Source organism: Lepidochelys kempii, chromosome 7 (assembly GCF_965140265.1).
Source record: "Lepidochelys kempii isolate rLepKem1 chromosome 7, rLepKem1.hap2, whole genome shotgun sequence".
Classification (NCBI taxonomy): domain Eukaryota; kingdom Metazoa; phylum Chordata; order Testudines; family Cheloniidae; genus Lepidochelys; species Lepidochelys kempii.
The window spans coordinates 52,634,838-52,657,228 of NC_133262.1; the positions used below are offsets into that span (position 1 = coordinate 52,634,838).

Below are 22,391 nucleotides of genomic sequence, written 5' to 3' on the forward strand. Positions count from 1 at the left end.
TATTTGTATCCAGTTTGCAAATTAATTCCAATTCAGCAGTCTCTCGTTGGAGGCTGTTTTTGAAGTCTTTTTGTTGTAATATCGCGACTTTTAGGTCAGAGATCGAGTGACCAGAGAGATTGAAGTGTTCTCCGACTGGTTTATGAACGTTATAATTCTTGATATCTGATTTGTGTCCATTTTTTCTTTTACGTAGAGACTGTCCAGTTTGACCAATGTACATGGCAGAGGGGCATTGCTGGCACATGATGGCATATATCACATTGGTAGATGTGCAGGTGAACGAGCCTCTGATAGTGTGCCTGATGTGATTAGGCCCTATCATGGTGTCCCCTGAATAGACATGTGGACAGAGTTGGCAACGGGCTTTGTTGCAAGGATAGGTTCCTGAGTTAGTGGTTCTGTGGTGTGGTGTATGGTTGCACTGACTTCCTGAGGAAACGACAATCCATCGGTGATCTTCCTGAAAACACCATCCTGGCCACTATGGATGTAGAAGCCCTCTACACCAACATTCCACACAAAGATGGACTACAAGCCATTGGGAACAGTATCCCCGATAATGTCACGGCAAACCTGGTGGCTGAACTTTGTGACTTTGTCCTCACCCATAACTATTTCACATTTGGGGACAATGTATGCCTTCAAATCAGCTGCACTGCTATGGGTACCCGCATGGCTCCACAGTATGCCAACATTTTTATGGCTGACTTAGAACAACGCTTCCTCAGCTCTCGTCCCCTAATGCCCCTACTCTACTTGCGCTATATTGATGACATCTTCATCATCTGGACCCATGGAAAAGAAGCCCTTGAGGAATTCCACCATGATTTCAACTATTTCCATCCCACCATCAACCTCAGCCTGGACCAGCCACACAAGAGATCCACTTCCTGGACACTACGGTGCTAATAAGCGATGGTCACATAAACACCACCCTATACCGGAAACCTACTGACTGCTATTCCTACCTACATGCCTCCAGCTTTCACCCAGACCACACCACACAATCCATTGTCTACAGCCAAGCTCTACGATACAGCCGCATTTGCTCCAATCCCTCAGACAGAGACAAACACCTACAAGATCTCTATCAAGCATTCTTACAACTACAGTACCCACCTGCGGAAGTGAAGAAACAGATTGACAGAGCAAGAAGAGTACCCAGAAGTCACCTACTACAGGACAGGCCCAACCAAGAAAGTAACAGAACGCCACTAGCCATCACCCTCAGCCAACTAAAACCTCTCCAATGCATCATCAAGGATCTACAACCTATCCTGAAGGACGATCCCTCACTCTCACAGATCTTGGGAGACAGGCCAGTCCTTACAGACAGCCCCCCAACCTGAAGCAAATACTCACCAGCAACCACACACCACACAACAAAAACACTAACCGAGGAACCTATCCTTGCAACAAAGCCCGTTGCCAACTCTGTCCACATATCTATTCAGGGGACACCATCATAGGACCTAATCACATCAGCCACACTATCAGAGGCTCGTTCACCTGCACATCCACCAATGTGATATATGCCATCATGTGCCAGCAATGCCCCTCTGCCATGTACATTGGCCAAACCGGACAGTCTCTACGCAAAAGAATAAATGGACACAAATCAGACGTCAAGAATTATAACGTTCAAAAACCAGTCGGAGAACACTTCAACCTCCCTGGTCACTCAATTACAGACCTAAAAGTTGCAATCCTTAAAAAAAAAAAAAAAACAAACAAAAAACTTCAAAAACAGACTCCAATGAGAAACTGCAAATCTGGAATTAATTTGGAAACTGGACACCATTAATTTAGGCTTGAATAAAGACTGGGAGTGGATGGATCATTACACAAAGTAAAAACTATTTCCCCATGCTAATTTTTCCCCTACTGTTACTCATACCTTCTTGTCAACTGTTTGAAGTGGGCCATCCTGATTATCACTACAAAAGTTTTTTTTTCTCCTGCTGATAATAGTCCACCTTAATTGATTAGTATCATTAGAGTTGGTATGGCAACACCCATTTTTTCATGTTCTCTGTGTGTGTGTGTGTATATATATATATATCTTCCTACTGTATTTTCCACTGCAGGCATCTGATGAAGTGGGCTTTAGCCCACGAAAGCTTATGCCCTAATAAATTTGTTAGTCTCTAAGGTGCCACAAGTACTCCTCATTCTTTTTACTGATACAGACTAACACGGCTACCACTCTGAAACATAGTGCACTTAGTAGTTCTGCAATTTCTTATTTGAGTTCTTTCACAACTCTTGGGTGAATACCATCTGTTCCTGGTGATTTATTACTGTTTAACTTTCAGTTTGTTCCAAAACCTCCTCTTTTGACACCTCCATCTAGGATGGTTCCTCAGATTTGTCACCCAAAAAGAATGGCTCAAGTGTGGGAACCTCCCTCTCATCCTCTGCCGTGAAGACTGATGCAAAGAATTCATGTAGCTTTTCTGCAAAGGCCTTATCTTCCTTGAGTGCTCCTTTACCACCTCAATCGTCTAGTGGCCCCACTGACTGTTTGACCGGCTTCCTGCTTCTGATGTACTTAACAGATGTCATGTCATTCATGGTGTCTAGAAACTTTACCTCTGTATCCTGTCTTGAGGTGACATAGTCAGTATACCTTTTCAGTCTCTCTGCATATGTGAATTCTTTCCATACCCCCAACCATTCTTGTTGCCTGTCTGTGAACCCCATTCTGCTATCTCTGTTCTGAGATGGGGTGACCAGAACTAGCATCCCAGAGGAAGATATACTCTTGGTGTATAGAACTGTGGTGTTATATTTTCTGTGTGAATGTTCGCTCACTTTGTAGCTAGTGTGAGCTGAGCACATTCCAGAAGCTCCTTGCTTTCCTCCATTCACCCCACAAGCTCCTGTGTGCCAACCTCCCATCTCATCCCTTCTATTATAGATGTTACATGCAACTCCCCCTAATTTCCCGCCTGCCAAGAGTTCTGTGTGCCCCATATTTCACACTCATCCCATGTCAGAGGTTTGTTGCTCCCCATTCCTTTCTTCAACAGTTCCACATTCTTCCTCATGCCAGATGCCCTGTGTTCACTCTCATTCCCTCCATGTCCTCCATTTCTTCCTTGCCTGCCCATGGCAGGCACTCTGTGTTTTCCCCTTTCCCCCATACCAGGGTTCCCCAGTCTCCCTCTCTACCAGAGATTCTGTCTTCTCCCATTCCCCCTCCTCCATATGAGGATCCCCCATTCTCTCCCCCATGCCAGGGGCTGTGTGTGCACGCTCCCAGTCCCCTCACATCTCCTTCCTCACCAACACTGTTATTTGCCTGGGAGATAAAATTGTCGGTGTATCAACATGTTGAATTGTACTGGGAGGGTGAGTAAGGATATTGGTGTTAGTGCGTACCATCAACTAGTTGTTTGATAGCCAATTGAAGCTGTGGCTGTGCTAAACAGATGTCAAGGGCTTGGTGTGTTCCTCCATTTTTCCCCTTATAGTTTTCCCTCAAATCAGTAGGGTTCTGGTCATTGACTCCTAAAACGTTCCCTGGAATTTTGAGCCGATTCATCGTTCAAAAGTTATTGTGTTCTAGGCAGAAAGACACAGAAATGCCGTTGAGTTTACAACCTTTGCAAGCTTGCCAGTCATTCTCTGTCCCATTCCTTCTGCATCCCAACATGTTGTTTGATTTTTGATTGCAGTTGCACATTGAGCAGAATGGATGCAGTTAATTTAGAACCCCGCAAGGTATATGAATAGTTTAAAATTATTCCTTCCCAAGAGCATTTCTTTGCACTTATCAATACTGAATTTTATATGTTGTCCTGTTGTCCAGTCCCCTAGCTGGGTTAGGTCTCAGGACTGGAGAAAACTCTGAGGAACTGCAGACTTGCCTAAATAATTTTGTCATCTGCCAATGTCACCACCTCCCTACTCCCCTCCCTTTGTAGATTAGTAAACATCCCTTTTAGCACCGTACCTTGGTACTCCAGATGTTAACCTTTTCACCATGATGAAAACTGACCACTGAAACTCTTTATTTCCTAGCCAGTTTCTGAGCCTTGGACAGCACTTTTCATCCAATGATGATTTCTTTTCTTTAGGCTTGGTTGAAATATCATTCTCTCTTCCTCTTTTCTGTCACACTGATGTACCCCCTACACCCCCACCGTACCTTGCACACCCCACTGTTTTCTATCCACATGAATATGCATCCAGCTCCCCACACTAGTCACACAAGACCTCCACTCCCCCACACTTAGATCTGGGAATGGGTTCCAGCTGAGCCTGGCTTCCCAGTGTTACCCCTAACACTGGGGATACCATCAGCTAAGTGCTAGTTCTTACCTGTTTGCTCTTGTTCTCACTGTTCCTTCCCCCTGAACTGGCTCTCTCGTTTTCTCCGAGCAGGTGTTTGACAGCAGGCCTGTGCTCAGTATCTGCCTGAAGGTAAGTGAGAACTCAAGATTGCAGAGAATGGCAGCCTGATTTTGGTCTTTCAGGAATTGTTCCCTCGGTGGGGTGGGGAGCGGTTACAGAGTTCCTCTTCTCTATTAGGTCAGGCAGCAGATCTGCCTCTATCTCATGCCCAAGTGCACCGGCTCTTGGACTCTGCCCTCATTTGTGCCCAGAATGCCTAACAGCGTGACTCCATTGGAGCTCCACTGCTGGTACTTCCCCAGCCTCTGCTGCCTATGGAATCCTACACATAACACAACAAGTACAGTGAGGGCTCACAGAACAGCTGCAGGCAGCTTTCACACTGAGCCCAGAAGGCAGCAGTGTGTTCCCCTACATGGCCCTCCCCTTTCCAGGACCTCACAGACTGGCTGCTTCATTGCTGTGTACTTATTATTATTGTTTCATTTTATATTCCTAGTGATATGGTATAGTCCCTGTGCATGCCAGGAACTTTAATCACTAGCAAAAGGAAATGTCCCTGCCTCTAAAGCTACCAGACTTGTTTGCAATTGGATTCCAGTGAGACTCCTCATAGGATATGGAGATCCAAATCTAGCCCTTAAGCAGGAGAGATCTGTGATGGACCTTTAGAAGAGAATGCCCTAAAAGAGAGGAGGAACCTTTCCCTGTTTACCTGAACTCCTTGCTAAGGTGGAATTGCCCTTGGCTCATTCAAAGAAGAATTTAGAGTTTGGTTGGTAGAATAGCCAAATGCAATAAGAAAAAGTGTGTGATGTGTTTACTTATCATCCTTCTGCATTCACAGTATGGCCGCCTCTTTGTGGAAGCCTTCTTGAAGCTTGCCATGCCTCTCTTGGATTACAGCTTTAAAAAGCACAGGGTAAGAATTTCAGAGGCACAGAGACTTGCCTGAAATCCATTTGGAAGCTGAAGTAAGAGCAGAATGCAGCAGCTGGCTTCTTGAGTGTATTGCAGGAGTCCAATCTTGAGAGGACAAAAGCATGGATCACATTTACATAGTCTACATCCAAAAATAATGGTTGCAGCCTCCTAGCCAATGCAGACTTGAGAAAAGCCATCTTCATCACTTCAGCTGTGCGGTCATCTAAACATAACTGGGATTAAAGCAAGCCTCTCATTTGTGAACTTTGGTTACAAGTGATGGATAAATACACTCAATAGGCAGGTTTGAGATGACTTATGTCATGTCCTCCAGCCCACCAGATCAAACAGCGGGCTAGAAGACATGCATGCAAGCTGGTGAGTAGCCAGTGAAATGAACAGGGTAGCAGAGCGCTGTTGGTAGGTCAGTAGGTGGCAGTCTGTGCCAGGTGGAGTTTTTCAGTGCCTGATTTCATTCTCAGGTACCAAGCACTACAATATTAGAAGCTGGATGTCACAAATCTCATGGTATGGATCTCTGTCTCTTGGCCTATGTCTGCTAGAGTGGAGAGTAATCATAGAATCATAGAATATCAGGGTTGGAAGGGACCTCAGGAGGTCATCTAGTCCAACCTCCTGCTCAAAGCAGGGCCAATCCCCAACTAAATCATCCCAGCCAGGGCTTTGTCAAGCCTGACCTTAAAAATATCTAAGGAAGGAGATTCCACCACCTCCCTACGTAAAGCATTCCAGTGTTTCACCACCCTCCTAGTGAAAAAGTTTTTCCTCATATCTAACCTAAACCTCCCCCACTGCAACTTGAGACCATTACTCCTTGTTCTGTCATCTGTTACCACTGAGAACAGTGTAGATCCATCCTCTTTGGAACCCCCTTTCAGGTAGTTGAAAACAGCTATCAAATCCTGCCTCATTCTTCTCTTCCGCAGACTAAACAATCCTAGTTCCCTCAGCCTCTCCTCATAAGTCATGTGTTCCAGTCCCCTAATCATTTTTGTTGCCCTCCGCTGGACTCTTTCCAATTTTTCCACATCCTTCTTGTAGTGTGGGGCCCAAAACTGGACACAGTACTCCAGATGAGGCCTCACCAATGTCGAATAGAGGGGAACGATCGCGTCCCTCAATCTGCTGGCAATGCCCCTACATATACATTCCAAAATGCCATTGGCCTTCTTGGCAACAACAGCACACTGTTGACGCACATCCAGTTTCTCATCCAGTGTAACCCCTAGGTCCTTTTCTGCCCAACTGCTGCCTAGCCACTCAATCCCTAGTCTGTAGCGGTGCATGGGATTCTTCCGTCGTAAGTACGGGACTCTGCACTTGTCCTTGTTGAACCTCATCAGATTTCTTTTTGGCTCAATCCTCTAATTTGTCTAGGGCCCTCTGTATCCTATCCTACCCTCCAGCGTTTCTACCTCTCTTCCCAGTTTAGTGTCATCTCCATAACTTGCTGAGGGTGCAATCCACACCATCCTCCAGATCATTTATGAAGATATTGAAGAAAACCGGCCCTAGGACTGACCCTTGGGGCACTCTACTTGATACCGGCTGCCAACTAGACATGGAGCCATTGATCACTACCCGTTGAGCCCGACAATCTAGCCAACTTTCTATCCACCTTATTAGTCCATTCATCCAGCCCATACTTCTTTAACTTGCTGGCAAGAATACTGTGGGAGACCATGTCAAAAGCTTTGCTAAAGTCAAGGAACAACAAGTCCACCACTTTCTCCTGATCCACAGAGCCAGTTATCTTGTCACAGAAGGCAATTGGATTAGTCAGGCATGACTTGCCCTTGGTGAATCCATGCTGACTGTTCCTGATCACTTTCCTCTCCTCTAAGTGCTTCAGAATTGATTCCTTGAGGACCTGCTCCATGATTTTTCCAGGGACTGAGGTGAGGCTGACTGGCCTGTAGTTCCTAGGATCCTCCTCCTTCTCTTTTTTAAAGATGGGCACTACATTAGCCTTTTTCCAGTCGTCCGGGACTTCCCCCGATGGCCATGAGTTTTCAAAGATAATGGCCAATGGCTCTGCAATCACATCCGCCAACTCCTTTAGCACTCTCGGATGCAGCACATCCGGCCCCAAGGACTTGTGCTCGTCCAACTTTTCTAAATAGTCCCGAACCACTTCTTCCTCCACAGAGGGCTGGTCACCTCCTCCCCATGCTGTGCTGCCCAGTGCAGCAGTCTGGGAGCTGACCTTGTTCGTGAAGACAGAGGCAAAAAAAGCATTGAGTACATTAGCTTTTTCCACATCCTCTGTCACTAGGTTGCCTCCCTCATTCAGTAAGGGGCCCACGCTTTCCTTGACTTTCTTCTTGTTGCTAACGTACCTGAAGAAACCCTTCTTGTTACTCTTAACATCTCCAGGCCAGGCCTTTTTTCACACACACAGAATCCTCTGGCTGGAAACTGATTGCTGGGACACCACATTCGCGGAGTACGGGAACAGCTGGAGCTTGTTGTTTTGGTGCCAAAACACTGGCTAATAGTGGAGCCACAACCGCACTTCCTCAATCAGCCCTGGCTGGCTCCTTCTGTACCACATCAAACAGCACCACTAAGCAGCTCTGCTGTGGGAGATCATTAGGCCGCTGGCCTTAGGCCGCTGGCCTTAGGGTGCTGGCAGCAGTCCTCCTACCTGCTGCTGCTCCTCTCTCTTGCCTCCATCCCCAGACTCTGACGGTGAGGTTTAGTGGTGTGGCTGATGCCCTAAAACCATTGGGTCATACCCAGTGTGGCAGAGGGTTGGCCACCCCTTGCTGGAGATTCTTGCTGAACTAGGAGGGTGCCTCAGAGTAGTTGAGAGTTTGACTGAAAATGACTTGTTCACATATTGTGGTCTGCAACATGACTGTCTGGCCCACTGGAAAAAGTATGTTGACAGTTCCATAAAAAGAAAGGGAGTACTTGTGGCACCTTAGAGACTAACCAATTTATCTGAGCATAAGCTTTCGTGAGCTACAGCTCACTTCATCGGATGCATACTGTGGAAACTGCAGAAGACATTATATACACAGAGACCATGAAACAATACCTCCTCCCACCCTGTCTTCTGCGGTTTCCACAGTATGCATCCGATGAAGTGAGCTGTAGCTCACGAAAGCTTATGCTCAGATAAATTGGTTGGTCTCTAAGGTGCCACAAGTACTCCTTTTCTTTTTGCGAATACAGACTAACATGGCTGTTACTCTGAGACAGTTCCATAGTTGCCTAGAATTTGAGGCTTTCAAGGTATCATGACTGGGGCTGAGATGCAGCCCAAATGCATATAAAAATCATTTGGGCGCCAAAACATTGATGTTTCCAGTGTGACCACGCTGAATGTGGTGTCTGACCTGCCAGTCTCTGAGCAGTCTTTGGAAGGAGGGAGCATGTTTGTGATAAGTGCTAACAAACCAAACTCATCTGACATCAGCCTGAATGTGCCCGATTAAACGCTTCTCCTGGAGTGTCCTTCCCAGGCTACAGAGAACTAGGTAGCTCTGCCCCCTTGCTTCTGGAGGCAGGAGCGTGCTTTCTCTTGCTCTCTCCTGGGCTGCCATCTCTGAGACCCCCCACCCCTTTGAAGAGCTCAAGTCTCAGAGCACTTGGACAGTGTGAGTGTGCTCAAATGCCAGCTTTGAAGATCTTTAGGCACAGTCCTCACTAGAGTCTCTAGACAGGCCCCAAATTGCTGCTTGTGGCCACACAAACTTTTGAAGATGTTGGTCTCTGTCTCTCAGCTTGGTGGGGGCATTACAGACCACATGTTGTTGCTGCCTGGGCTGCAATATGGGGCTGGCTGCTCTATGACTGCTATCACATTTCAGCCAGTGGGTAAAGCTGCTTGTGAAAAGTTGATTTCCCCGGCCCCAAGGCACTTTGACCCTATAGGTGCAGGGTTCTGTGCTAGAGAATAGAGAACAGATTCAGTTCAAAATGTCTGGCTTGACTTGGCTGTTTTGCAGAGCTGTGGAACAGAGTGGTGTCCATGATACATGTCTGGTGAGCACATTCTCTTGTTGGTTATGAGACTATGCAGAGTTCAGCTCCCTTATGGCTGCCATGTCTTAACTTGTTGGGTATTTTCTGTGGAGTGGGCAGAGCGTATGTCTTTATATCTCTGTAGCACTGGTAGGATGAATAGGAGAGCTGATAGTCTTGCTTCCAAGTTATCCTTTGTGATGGGTAGCAAATTCTTATGGATTTGAAAATACAGTACCAGTGACCCAGGTGGTCCTTTTTATTACAGGAAGACGTGCAGAGTTTGCTGAAAACTTTGCAGCTGAGCACCAGACAACTTCATCACATGTGTGGCCATTCAAAGGTAAGGGAGACTCTAGACTCAGCACTAGCTTTTGTATTCACAAGGCCTTACAAATCTACGTTGATTTCTCTGTGTGTCTGTCTGTCACCACTGCACCCTCACATGGTGTCTCCAGGGGTCCCACACAGGACTCCTCTTCACAGGAATGTGACCAGTATAAAGCTCCTGTCATGGTTGAAGTGTCCTGACAGCAAAGCTGCTCTGGGTTTAATAAGCACAGACGGACGCCTGCAAATTGTTCTGCGCTCCCTTGCCAGCTGTCCCAGGGGATATGCTTCCCAGGTTTACTCATCTGCTTGGCCTCCTCTGTTGTCCAGGCCCATTAGTCTGGGAGAGTATGTAATTCTGTGGGCAAGTTAATGATATAAATGTAAGGGAGGGTCATTTGATTTATAAAAATCTACAGAATCATAAATTCAACGGTCTCATCCTCTGTGGCCTGGCAAGGGGGACTCACTCCCCACAACAGTCCTCCCCAGCTCCAGGTCCTCCAGTTGGTAGAAATATTGCTGATACGATGTCGTCAGAAATGGGTTGAGTTGGGTATCACTCAAAAGCCCTTTCTCCCACAAACACAATAGTACCAAACATGACAAATGTAGAACAAGGCCTTTTATGATATATATGCAAGAAAAAAGTTTAAAAATCAGCGGTTGTTTAATTATACTTTAACACAGGGATGCATGGCTTATATAAAAAAGACACTGCTCTTTGGTAATTCTAGGGAAGTTAGACTTGGCATTTAGGACTGAAAACATTTATTCATCAAAGTCGTCATCTGTGTTGTCTCCGTCTAGGGCACCACTGCTAGACACAGTCTCACACTGATCCTTGTCGGTGCCGCATTCGCACATCTCGGTACATGGCAGGCTGCTGGCCAAACATTTTCAGGGTGATGAGCATCTGGTCTTTGCACACGAGCATTTGATTAGCTGAAGGATTGATTCGGGAGCGCATAGTATTTCACACACAAGTGTGATCAATCCATCCTCCAAGACCCATCCATTCCTGACAAGGAAGGGTAGTTTTGGATGCACTCAATCATCCTGGAGCCATTTCACTGCTTGATAATTTGCCCTCTTGGTAGCAGGTATAAATGCACCCCTTGTTGGTGGTAATTTTTCTCCTGTTGTCTGCTTCTTGGCAAACATCCACCAACATAGCTCCACAAGTGTCATAATGTTGATTTTCAAATGATAAACTCAGCATATCAACGCCTCCAGTGCATTTATGATCGCGTCAGTTACTGCTTCATCCATTCTGAGCACCCTCAGAGTGAGGAGAGAGTCTATGGAGGCTGAATCCAATGCCTTCCAATATGATAATTTGGCATTTCCAACCAACCTTCCAGTGGTGTCACACCCTGAAAGGGTTTGGAAACCTGGCAGTGCAGTGGCATTTAATGGTCTGAGTGATTGAAAAATGTTTCTGACAGCACCTGAGCCTGGGACTGCTCCCCATTAATACATTCCTGATAGCAAACCATCACAGCAGCATGAAGAGTACTTTTGCTATCTCCTGTACCTTCAAGGAAGTCTAAGTTATCCACAGCACAAAATATACACCTACCCTTGATGAGGTTTAGGGGAACGTTCATTCGGTTCCAAGAGGCAAAGAACTCTGTTTGCAGCTGCAGTCTCCAGGCAGAGAACTTTGTAGTAGTCAGTGGAGCAGTCAAAAGCTGCTGTGCAAAAGCTGCTTGAGGAATTTGCTGGATGTTTTGGAATGAATTATTAAACCGACAGCCACTTGAAATGGTAGATTATGCATATGCCTCATGGTTGTCGTGTATGTGTTGGAAAGCTGTTTCACTCAAGCACTCATACATGAGGCTTTGCAGTAAAATAGCAGCCTTGTGCTCTGCTTGCTTACTGTCATACTTGCTGCTGCTGAAATCACTGCAACCACCAAAGCACCACTTAAAGTAGTAAAAAGAAAAGGAGTACTTGTGGCACCTTAGAGACTAACCAATTTATTTGAGCATAAGCTTTCGTGAGCTACAGCTCGCTTCATCGGATGCATACTGTGGAAAGTGTAGAAGATCTTTTTATATACACACAAAGCATGAAAAAATACCTCCTCCCACCCCACTCTCCTGCTGGTAATAGCTTATCTAAAGTGATCACTCTCCTTACAATGTGTATGATAATCAAGTTGGGCCATTTCCAGCACAAATCCAGGTTTTCTCACCCACGCCCCCCCACACACACACAAACCAACCCACTCTTCTGCTGGTAATAGCTTATCTAAAGTGACCACTCTCCTTACAGTGTGTATGATAATCAAGGTGGGCCATTTCCAGCACAAATCCAGGGTTTAACAAGAACGTCTGGGGGGATAGGAAAAAACAAGGGGAAATAGGTTACCTTGCATAATGACTTAGCCACTCCCAGTGTCTATTCAAACCTAAGTTAATTGTATCCAATTTGCAAATGAATTCCAATTCAACAGTTTCTCGCTGGAGTCTGGATTTGAAGTTTTTTTGTTGTAAGGTTTTTTTTTGGTGGGAGGAGGTATTTTTTCATGCTTTGTGTGTATATAAAAAGATCTTCTACACTTTCCACAGTATGCATCTGATGAAGCGAGCTGTAGCTCACAAAAGCTTATGCTCAAATAAATTGGTTAGTCTCTAAGGTGCCACAAGTCCTCCTTTTCTTTTTGCGAATACAGACTAACACGGCTGTTACTCTGAAACTTAAAGTAGTAGTAGTACATGTCACACAGTGTTATTTTTTTCAGGTTTGGCATCAGCTATGGATCCCTGAAATGTCCAGGTACTGGACAAAATGCTTTTCTGTGAAAATTTTGCAGCTACAAACTGTGTCTTCATATTACAGTTGAGATTAGTGCTTTCTTCCACTTTTGATAGTGCCACTTCTTTTGCAGCTTTTAAGGATATGCTCTGTGATTCATTTCAGTGGATAGGATTGCTAAAAACTATGTCCATATCCTGCGGTTCATCTTCAGTAAGTGCTTTAAGAGCCTTTCTGCTAAGCATTTGCTCCTCTTCAGTCCCATTCAAAGTACATATTTCTCTGCTCATAGCCTCTGCTTCAGACATCACCACCACTTTCCCATCCACTAGAGCCTCTGTGAAGCAATGTATGAACTCCAGCTGAGTCTCAGTTTGCAGTAGTACAATCAATATTTGGTTCTGTTGTGTTTACCTTTTGACACAACATATTACATGCATTCTTGGTGTAGCACTCAATGTGATAACCAGTGTTATCAGTGTTCTCTCTAAGAGTGACTGCTTCATATAGTTTCATACCTCTCTCAAGTGTTGAAACTGTGCTTAAGGGGATGACTTCCAGCTTACTGAAGAAGAAGCAGGTGTTCTTCTCGAAATGCATGCCACAGCTGGCACTTGTCCCAGCACCTTCAACTTTTTTCTGATGGTCAATGTGCTTCATCACCAACCTTCCAAATTCATTTTATGGGCCCACTTCTTATAGCATGTAAGGTGCCACCAAATGTGTTTAGCCCGGTCCACCCATGGTGGTATTCTCCAAAGATTCAGCTGCTAGTTGGTAGTCTTTGTCTCCCCATTGATGCCTAAAAATGATTAAGACCAAAGTAAGAACAAGGATTTTGTAATAAATTAGTTTGGGGTATAATTAATTATGTTATGTAATGTATGTTATGTAGCTGTGTGCGTACTGTTTGGGGATGGATTCCAGTAATTTCTGGCCTGATACTGATGTCTTACCCCGTGCCTTGGTACCACTCTTGGCATAATAAACAAAGCTGATAATCAATATCACTGAACCGCTTTTTTGCTGATGATGGCAAATCAGCTTGAAGCACTCTTTCCATTGATAGTCATCTGTAACATTAAAAAAAAACGAATCAGGTGTCCTGTTTTGAGCATTAACTGATAACACAGACTGGCAGTCAAGGGACACAGCTTATCTTGTGAGGGCTGCATGTTTGGCATGCCTGTGTTCAACTATGCTTTCATAAAATGTTGATTTTTTAAACATTTTCTCCAATATCTATCTATGGAATTGTTCTAGGTTTGTCATGTTTAGTACCATTGTGCTCGTGGGAGAAGGGGCTTTCAATGATACCAGCTCGACCCATTCCCAACAACATTGTATTATCAAAATTTCAACGAACTTGAGGACCTGGAACTGGGAGCCAGGTGGATGGGGCAGCAAGTTCCCCCTGCCATGCCACAGAGGATGGCACTATTGAAATTATGATTCGGTAGATTTTTATGAATCAAATTACACTTCCCTTACCTTTCTATCACTATCTTGCCTTGGAAAGAGATTTTAGTATATTAAGATTGCAGACTATATTGCCTGCCACCATGAGGTTTTGCACTGGGATTCCAGGACCTAGGCTAGCTGCTTCTCCCATTCCTTCTCACTGTAGGTTTATTCATTATGCACAGCCTCCTAGGTATCCTCCAAGCTGCTGATTGTGGCAGCAGCCACCTTCAAGCATTGAAAGATCCAGATCGCTCCCTAACTCAGCTATTGATCAGCTGCACATCAGCAGCGCAAGAATGTGATGGGCTGGATCACAGAAACCCCCTTGGGGCTGCCAACTGATGTGCCAAGACTACTTCTGCCCCTGCTTTCCTGCCCTGCCAGCTTGGGACTTCAGTGCCCTGCCTGGTTTGAGCCAGACCCGCTAGCCTGCTGCAAACCCAGACCCAGGTCTGAACCACGTCCCCTAACAGCTGTAGGCTTAATTGAAAGCAGCTTAAGAAGTGTTCCTGTCTTTAACACTCAGATGCCCAACTCCCAATGGGGTCCAAACCCCAAATAAATCCGTTTTACCCTGTATAAAGCTTATACAGGACAAACTCATAAATTGTTAGCCCTCTATAACACTGATAGAGAGATATGCACAGCTGTTTGACTCCCAGCCCCCAGGTATTAATATGTACTCTGGGTTAATAAGTAAAAAGTGATTTTATTAAATACAGAAAGTAGGATTTAAGTGGTTCCAAGTAGTAACAGACAGAACAAAGTGAATTACCAAGTAAAATAAAATAAAACCCCCAAGTCTATGCCTAATACAGTAAGAAAACTGAATACAGAAAAAAACTTCACCCTCAGAGGCTTTCCCGTAAGCTTCCTTTTACAGACTAGTCTTCTAGTCTGGGTCCAGCAATCACTCACCCCCCCTGTAGTTACTGTCCTTTGTTACAGTTTCTTTCAGGTATCCTTGGGGGTGGAGAGGCTATCTCTTGAGCCAGCTGAAGACAAAATGGAGGGGTCTCCCAGAGGTTTAAGTAGACTTTCTCTTGCGGGTGGATACCCCTCCCTTCCCCTCTGTAGAATTCCAGCTACAAGATGGAGTTTTGGAGTCACATGGGCAAGTCACATGTCCATGCATGACTCAGAACTTACAGGTAGCAGCCATGGTTCACACGCTACCTTGAACATCGTCATGTAGACTTCTTACGTGGATTGCAACCTTCCAAGATCCATTGTCCATTAAGACAGGTTTCAGAGTAACAGCCGTGTTAGTCTGTATTCGCAAAAAGAAAAGGAGGACTTGTGGCACCTTAGAGACTAACCAATTTATTAGAGCATAAGCTTTCGTGAGCTACAGCTCACTTCCTCAGATGCATATCGTGGAAACTGCAGCAGGCTTTATATATACTCAGAGAATATGAAACAATACCTATTCCCACCCCACTGTCCTGCTGGTAATAGCTTATCTAAAGTGATTTCCAGCACAAATCCAGGTTTTCTCACCCTCCACCCCCCCACACAAATTCACTCTCCTGCTGGTGATAGCCCATCCAAAGTGACAACTCTTTACACAATGTGCATGACAATCAGGCTGGGCTATTTCCTGCACAAATCCAGGTTCTCACATCCCCCCCACCCCCATGCACACACAAACTCACTCTCCTGCTGGTAATAGCTCATCCAAACTGACCACTCTTCAAGTTAAAATCCAAGTTAAACCAGAACATCTGGGGGGGGGGGGGTAGGAAAAAACAAGAGGAAACAGGCTACCTTGCATAATGACTTAGCCACTCCAAGTCTCTATTTAAGCCTGAATTAATAGTATCCAATTTGCAAATGAATTCCAATTCAGCAGTTTCTCGCTGGAGTCTGGATTTGAAGTTTTTTTGTTTTAAGATAGCGACCTTCATGTCTGTGATCGCGTGACCAGAGAGATTGAAGTGTTCTCCGACTGGTTTATGAATGTTATAATTCTTGATATCTGATTTGTGTCCATTTATTCTTTTACGTAGAGACTGTCCAGTTTGACCAATGTACATGGCAGAGGGGCATTGCTGGCACATGATGGCATATATCACATTGGTGGATGTGCAGGTGAACGAGCCTCTGATAGTGTGGCTGATGTTATTAGGCCCTGTGATGGTGTCCCCTGAATAGATATGTGGGCACAGTTGGCAACGGGCTTTGTTGCAAGGATAAGTTCCTGGGTTAGTGGTTCTGTTGTGTGGTATGTGGTTGTTGGTGAGTATTTGCTTCAGGTTGCGGGGCTGTCTGTAGGCAAGGACTGGCCTGTCTCCCAAGATTTGTGAGAGTGTTGGGTCATCCTTTGGTCATCCTAATACATTTGTTAGTCTCTAAGGTGCCACAAGTACTCCGTTTCTTTTTGCGAATACAGACTAACACGGCTGCTACTCTGAAACCAGAAATCATTATGTCAGCTCTACCCTACATTAACAAGAGGAGACACAAGAAGCAGCTCTCCAGCCAAGGAGACAAAAAAAAACTGTTCCTCTGGGCAGAATCTCACCTGCTTGCTACTTGGCATCTTGCTTAGGAGACAGGCTAGCTCAACCAGCAGGATCCTCCTGCAGGGAATGCTTCCACTTCAAGCAAGTAATTCACCTGATTTGTTCAGCGGGAGGCATCCCAGCCCTCTGTTCATTGCAGAGCTTGGCTCTCAGCTGAATCAATTCTGCAGCTATCACAGAGAGATCAAGGTAGGGCAGAGGACGTTTTTCCCACCTATAGCTGTCCCTTGTTCTCGAGTGGGGAGGGAGGCCACTCCACCTCACTACAAATCAAATAGACCAATCCATGTCTTGACTTTGACCCCATGCTGCCATGCAAAGTTCCTCTGCCTATCCCAGTGCTGGCAGAGGAGCAGAGAAGGTTCAGACTGACTGACTGCCCAGGATCTGGTACGCTGATGTTCCTGTCCCAGGAAGATCCCATTGCCCATCCCTCTGGCTGTCCCAGGGCCCCTGGCAGTTTCTGCTTGAAGGCCTGGTGCTTGGGACGTCCATTTTAGCAGAGGAAGAAGTGTAACAGCAGAGCGGATGGCCCTAAGTGTGCCTTTCAAGACCATGTTTGCATCTCTTTGGAGGAAACTAATAACAGCATCAGCATTCTCTTCAGTTTTTCTCTTCAGTACCTGACAGTTACAAGCTTAACTCCAGCCTAGCTAAGTGTTTTACCAGGGAATTTCCTTAGGTTTTTAATCCATGTGAGAATGCTTGGAGCCAGGAATCCCAGTGGAGCCTGTGTGCTGTGTAGGGACTCTTTGGAACCCTGACAGGAGAGGCTATTGAGACAGGGAGGAAGGGCATTGCCAAAGGAGAGGAACTTGGGAGGGCAGCCAGCCAGGGAGCAGGGATTTATAGCCTTGTAAATGAATTCTGGGATCTTGTGCTCCCTCTTCCTAAAGCACTCAGTGCAGAGTATGCAGCTTCCATCACTCTACCTGATGCACAGTACATTTTAGTGAGAGGAAGTGTATGTATGATAGACACTGGGTGACTGGGATTCCATCTGAGAGGAGACTGGCAAAACAAGGATTAGCCTTGAGCAAAGACAATAGGATGTGATTTACTCAGAAGAGTTTTATATCACTGCTGTACAGTGCTAAACTGCTAGAACAGGCCCCTGGCTGAGCAGATGGGTTCCAGGAGAAACTGGTCCCTCCACAGTACTGAACAGATTAAAGGGGAATGAGTTGGATTTCTGTGTGGGAGTTACCAGCTGCCCTTGTGGGACTGGGCGGGGATGTTTGGGCTCACTGGGCCTTTCTCCATATTGGATAGGAATTTTGGGTTGCTCAGAGGAGTAATTTTGTCTCCCTCTTGCACAAAAGGCTAAAAAAAGGTTGCAAAGATTTTAAATCTTTTTTTATATTAATCAGGTTTAAAAGTGTATGGGACTAGAGATGGCAGCATTCTCCTTGGACTATTCCAGCCACACAATATCCCTGGTTGCTTCGTTCCTGCCCATCTGTATAAGAAGGATAAGTGTAACCTTGCTTACAGACTAGTACAACATCTTAAGAATCATTAGAGTTGTCAGGAGAATAACTACAGTAGTTGCTTTTGCATCTCTTCTTTACACCAAGATGCCCCACTGCATAAAATTTAAAGAGCAGGAGAAGCTAAGCAAGAATTAGGTGTAATTTCATTGTGTTTGTGTCCCATATTTAGATTCACCAAGACCTAGGATTGACCAACCACGTGCCTTTATTGAAAAAGTCTCTGGAGCAATTTGTATACCGAGTAAAAGCCATGTTGGCCTTCAATCACTGCCAGGAAGCATTCTGGGTGGGCATCCTCAAAAACAGGGACCTGCAGGTAAGGATCACAGCACTGCCAGTCCTGTGAAGTGGGATGTTTTGGTTTTTTTTTGCTTTGGATACTGTCACAGCTCAGGGAAATTGCACCTGTATTCCCTCTCCATGGTCCAGCATGGGCAGCCACTCTCAGGCTTCCAGCTCCCCAGCCGTTGCTTCTCTTGGCTGAAGACCCGCATTTCTCTCCCACCTGACTGGGATATTTCCAGGCCACACACCCCTGTGCCTGCACTGTGAGTTCCCCCGCAAGGCAGTCTGGCTAAACACGCCTGTGTTGTCTTCTCCTCAAAGGCTATAAACAGTGTAATTTCCCGCAGTGAAGTTACCACACAGCTCTTTCCAAGCAACCATGTTTATTCCTAAGGAGAAAGCATTACAGAGAAAACATTAAAAACAATAAAAGAACCTACATGCATCCTAATAAGCTTACCAGAGATCACCCCAACCTCAACAAGGGCTTTGGCATCAAAGTCAGCAGATCGACCTCTCGTACTGTTTGCAGATAGGAGGGAATCTTTCAAATCCCACCAACAAGGTTTTCTGTAGTCACAGTTCATAACAGCTGCTAGCTCAGAACAAGCAATATGCTCAGATTACAAAGAAAACAATGTTTTGTTTCCTAATGTCCAGCCCTGTAATTCAGCCTGGAAACTGTGACTCAAGTTAGGTCTTGTCATCTTGTACATCAGCATCATCATCAGTAAGATGAGGTATACATTTGCTTTGGTCATCAAAGTCAGTAGATCAGTCTCATAAAGTTTGCAGATAGGAAGGAATCGTTCTTGCATGGTCGCTTTTCAGAGTAGAGCTGCACCTTAAATACACTTAAAAACTAAAATATAAATTCTAAGTGTAAATGTTTTCAATCAATAAAATTAATTATTTGTAAGTGTATTATATTCATATGTTTATTCTCATCATTCAGTGAGCATTCCTCTGCTTCGTTCACTGCATACCAGCTAGCTTATGTAGTCAGGGCCAGATTCTGATCTGAGTTGCACCAGGGTAAATCCAGAGTAATTCCAATAATGTCAGCATATAGAATTTGACCCCGAATGAGGCAGGAGTTCTGTAGACACCTGTAGAGGTGTCATTCACTGTTTACTCCTGCCCTCTTGGCTGTGCACTGAATGAGACAGTGGTCTTGCAGAACTGTAGTATGTGACCAAGTCATTCAGACACTGTGGTGTAATAACTCTGCCCCTGGTGTTTTTGAGTTAAGATTGTACAGGCAGCCTTAATGTTTTGGTGTTTACTGGCTTCTGAGTGCTTCACTGTGTTACATTAATATTCTCCTGCCAATGTTTTGTACTGAATTGTCACAAGTCAGTGACAGAAAGACACTGCTCTCACAAGCCTTTCCCCTTGCAACTGATCTCCACCAACAGTAGTGTAAATAGAAAGCACCCAGAGTCATGTGAGGCCCTATTCATTTTAAAAAATGGGAGTTACTTTTGGTTTAACTGCCTGCACTACAAGCATGCTTGTTCAGAGAAAGATCAGCGGCTGTCTGTGCATTGTTAGTGGAACTGATGCTGAATATTTTTGCACTAGCTCTTTAAGTTGAGAGAGCATTCATTTTTTACCGATTCTCACTTGGGTGAAATTCAGAGGTCCTTGTGCACCACTTCATTGCTGTTCTGTAGGCTCGGATGGGGAATAACTGGTGCACAGGCTTGTGTGGGGACCCCTGCACTGAGAAATGCTGTCCAAAGACAAGCGAATAGACCATTTTTATTTTTGCAATGTTTGACATTTAGGAGCCCTGACTGCCCCTTGCCTTTTTCCTTCTTTCTGATGGCTGGCACTTCAACTTGGGCCAGATGGGGGCCCCAAAACTGCCAAACCTCATTTCATAATTTTTTTTTTAAAAAAAGAGGCCTGGCCATTTTCTTTCCCCACCCCCACCGAAGTGAAGCAGTACATTGAGAGGGAGGAGAGGGGCAGCTCATTTCTGCAGAGAAATCTCATTTGCAACCAAATGCAATGCATTTCTGTTCCAGCAGGGGTCGCTATTTCTGCTCCATGCATGAATTTGCCTGATAAAGTATTTACCATGTTCACTTTAGGGAGAAGAGATCCTGTCTCAGGATTCTGAAGAGAATGACCCAGGGGAGGGAGTTTCCCAGCTCCCCAGAGAAGATCCTGCTGAGGTATTTCTGTACACGGCAGCAGTGCCTATTGCTTTTATGGTTCCTGAGCATAACCCTGATGGTATTTCAGTTGAGTTACAGTTTGTGTCTGCTCTCTCGGCAGGGCAGGAGCAAAGACCATCTCTCTCACTTGCTCAGCTCCGTGACAGTGCTTTCTCCTCACCGTATTAGGGTCTTGCTGCCTGCTGAAAAAAATCTATCTTAAAAAAAAAAACGCAGACAGCAAAGCCCTTAGGTTTTCTTGACTGAGTTAATAACCTGAGCGATGCAAGCAGAATCAGTCTTGTTTGCTATTTTGAGTTCAAGATGAGGCACAGCCTCTTGGTAGGGTGAGAAGGCTATGTGCCACAGTTGGTAAATCAATGGGGAGTGTTCTGCTTCCTTCAGATGAACTGGGCAGAGTCTGGGGCAGGGGTGGACAAACTTTTTGGCCCAAGGGCCACATCTCGGTGGGGAAATTGCATGCAGGGCCATGAATGTAGGGCTGGGGCAAGGGGTTGGGGTGCAGGAGGGGGTGCAGTGTGCAGGAAGGGGCTCAGGGCAAGGGGTTGTGTCAGAGGAGGGGTGCAGGGTGTATGAGGGGGCTCAGGGAAGGAGGTGGAGGTGCAGGAGGGGGTGTGAAGTGCAAGAGGGAACTCAGGTCAGGGAGTTGGGGTGCAGGGTATATGAGGGGCTCAGGGAAGGGGGTGGAGGTGCAGGAGGGGGTGTGAAGTGCAGGAGGGAACTCAGGTCAGGGAGTTGGGGTGCAGGGTATATGAGGGGGCTCAGGGAAGGGGGTGGAGGTGCAAGAAGGGGGCGGCAGGGGGCACAGGGATGTGGTGCCAGCCGCTTCCAGGAGCGGTGCGGGGCCCACGGCACCACGGGGGGTGCCAATCCCGCAGGCCGTATCCAAAGCCCTGACAGGTCAGATCCGGCCCACGGGCCATAGTCTGCCCACCCCTGGGCCAGGGGATACATCCTGGACTTGAAGTTAAGCTAAAGAAAGTCCAGATGAACCAAAACTGGGACCCCAAATCAACCAGCCTATTTCCCTTTCTGGTTACTGGGAGGCAAAGACACTCCAGCTCCCTCTTGTGTCCATTGGAATGGGAAGAATACTGGTGTCTCCTAAGCAGTCATTGAAATGAAAGCTGGAAATGCCTTATTAGGCCACATTTTATCCCTCTTCCTACTGCGCCAGTAAGGGCAGGATTGTTCCCTACAGCATACTTCCAGAGGCAGCTAGTGGCTAGCTCCACCCTCTTGCTTCTGTAGGCAGGAGTGCAGGCTCCCACCAGCCCCAGACCCTTAAGAGCCCTTTCTCAGTCACTAGCAGCTTGTGCTATTTTTTTACACATACACACACACTCTCACTCACTCTCATGTTTTTTCTCTGCCTGTTTCCCCACCTCTGGCCTGAGTGATCCTGCTACTTAGGACAGTGGTTTCTCTGCCTCTCTCCCACCCCTGGAAGGCAGGCCTTTGCTGGTGTCCTGCTGTAGTGGCTCTCCCCAGCGGCACTCTCAAGCAGTCCTCCCAAGCTGCAGGGCATGAGCTCCAACCAAACCTTGTTGACAACATAGATTAATAGATTCCATGGCCAGTGTGATCATCTACTCTGACCTCCTGTAAAATACAGGCCAGGAACTGCCCCACAATAATTCCTAGAGCAGATCTAGAAAAACAGCCAATCTTGAGTTTAAAATGGTCACTGATGGAGAATGACTCCAATTACAATTAATTACTCTCCCTGTTAAAAACGTACATCTTATTTCCAGTCTGAATTTGTCTAGCTTCAACTTCCAGCCATTAGAGCATGTTATGCTTTTATCTCCTAGATTGAAGAGCCCATTATTAAGTATTTGTTCCCCATGTAGGTACTGATAGACTGTGATCAAGTCAGCCCTTAACTTTCTGTTCATTAAACTAACTCAAATGAGTTCCTTGAGTCTGTCACTATAAGGCATATCTTCTAATCCTTTAATCATTCTTGTTTCCACCCAACACCTCTTCCTCTGCCAGCTAACTTCCCTATCCCAGTCAGTGTGGCAGTGCCTAGTCCTCCAGGGTCAGAGATAGCAGGACAG

The 22,391-nt window shown here is 45.8% G+C and overlaps 1 protein-coding gene across 6 annotated transcripts in view; it reads left to right on the forward strand.

The window, feature by feature from the left end:
• FANCD2 (FA complementation group D2) overlaps nucleotides 1–22,391 on the forward strand; it is a 188,664-nt gene that overhangs the window by 164,601 nt on the left and 1,672 nt on the right. For 3 of the 6 annotated variants that reach the window (XM_073352719.1, XM_073352718.1, XM_073352720.1), the window contains 6 exons: nucleotides 2,357–2,614; nucleotides 4,393–4,431; nucleotides 5,210–5,284; nucleotides 9,548–9,622; nucleotides 18,027–18,173; nucleotides 20,242–20,325. In XM_073352719.1, the coding sequence (XP_073208820.1) occupies nucleotides 2,357–2,614; nucleotides 4,393–4,431; nucleotides 5,210–5,284; nucleotides 9,548–9,622; nucleotides 18,027–18,173; nucleotides 20,242–20,325 (678 nt within the window). Of the gene's footprint in view, nucleotides 1–2,356; nucleotides 2,623–4,392; nucleotides 4,432–5,209; nucleotides 5,285–9,547; nucleotides 9,623–18,026; nucleotides 18,174–20,241; nucleotides 20,326–22,391 lie in introns of those variants that run through there. The other 3 variants (XM_073352721.1, XM_073352723.1, XM_073352722.1) reach the window with 3 other exon arrangements.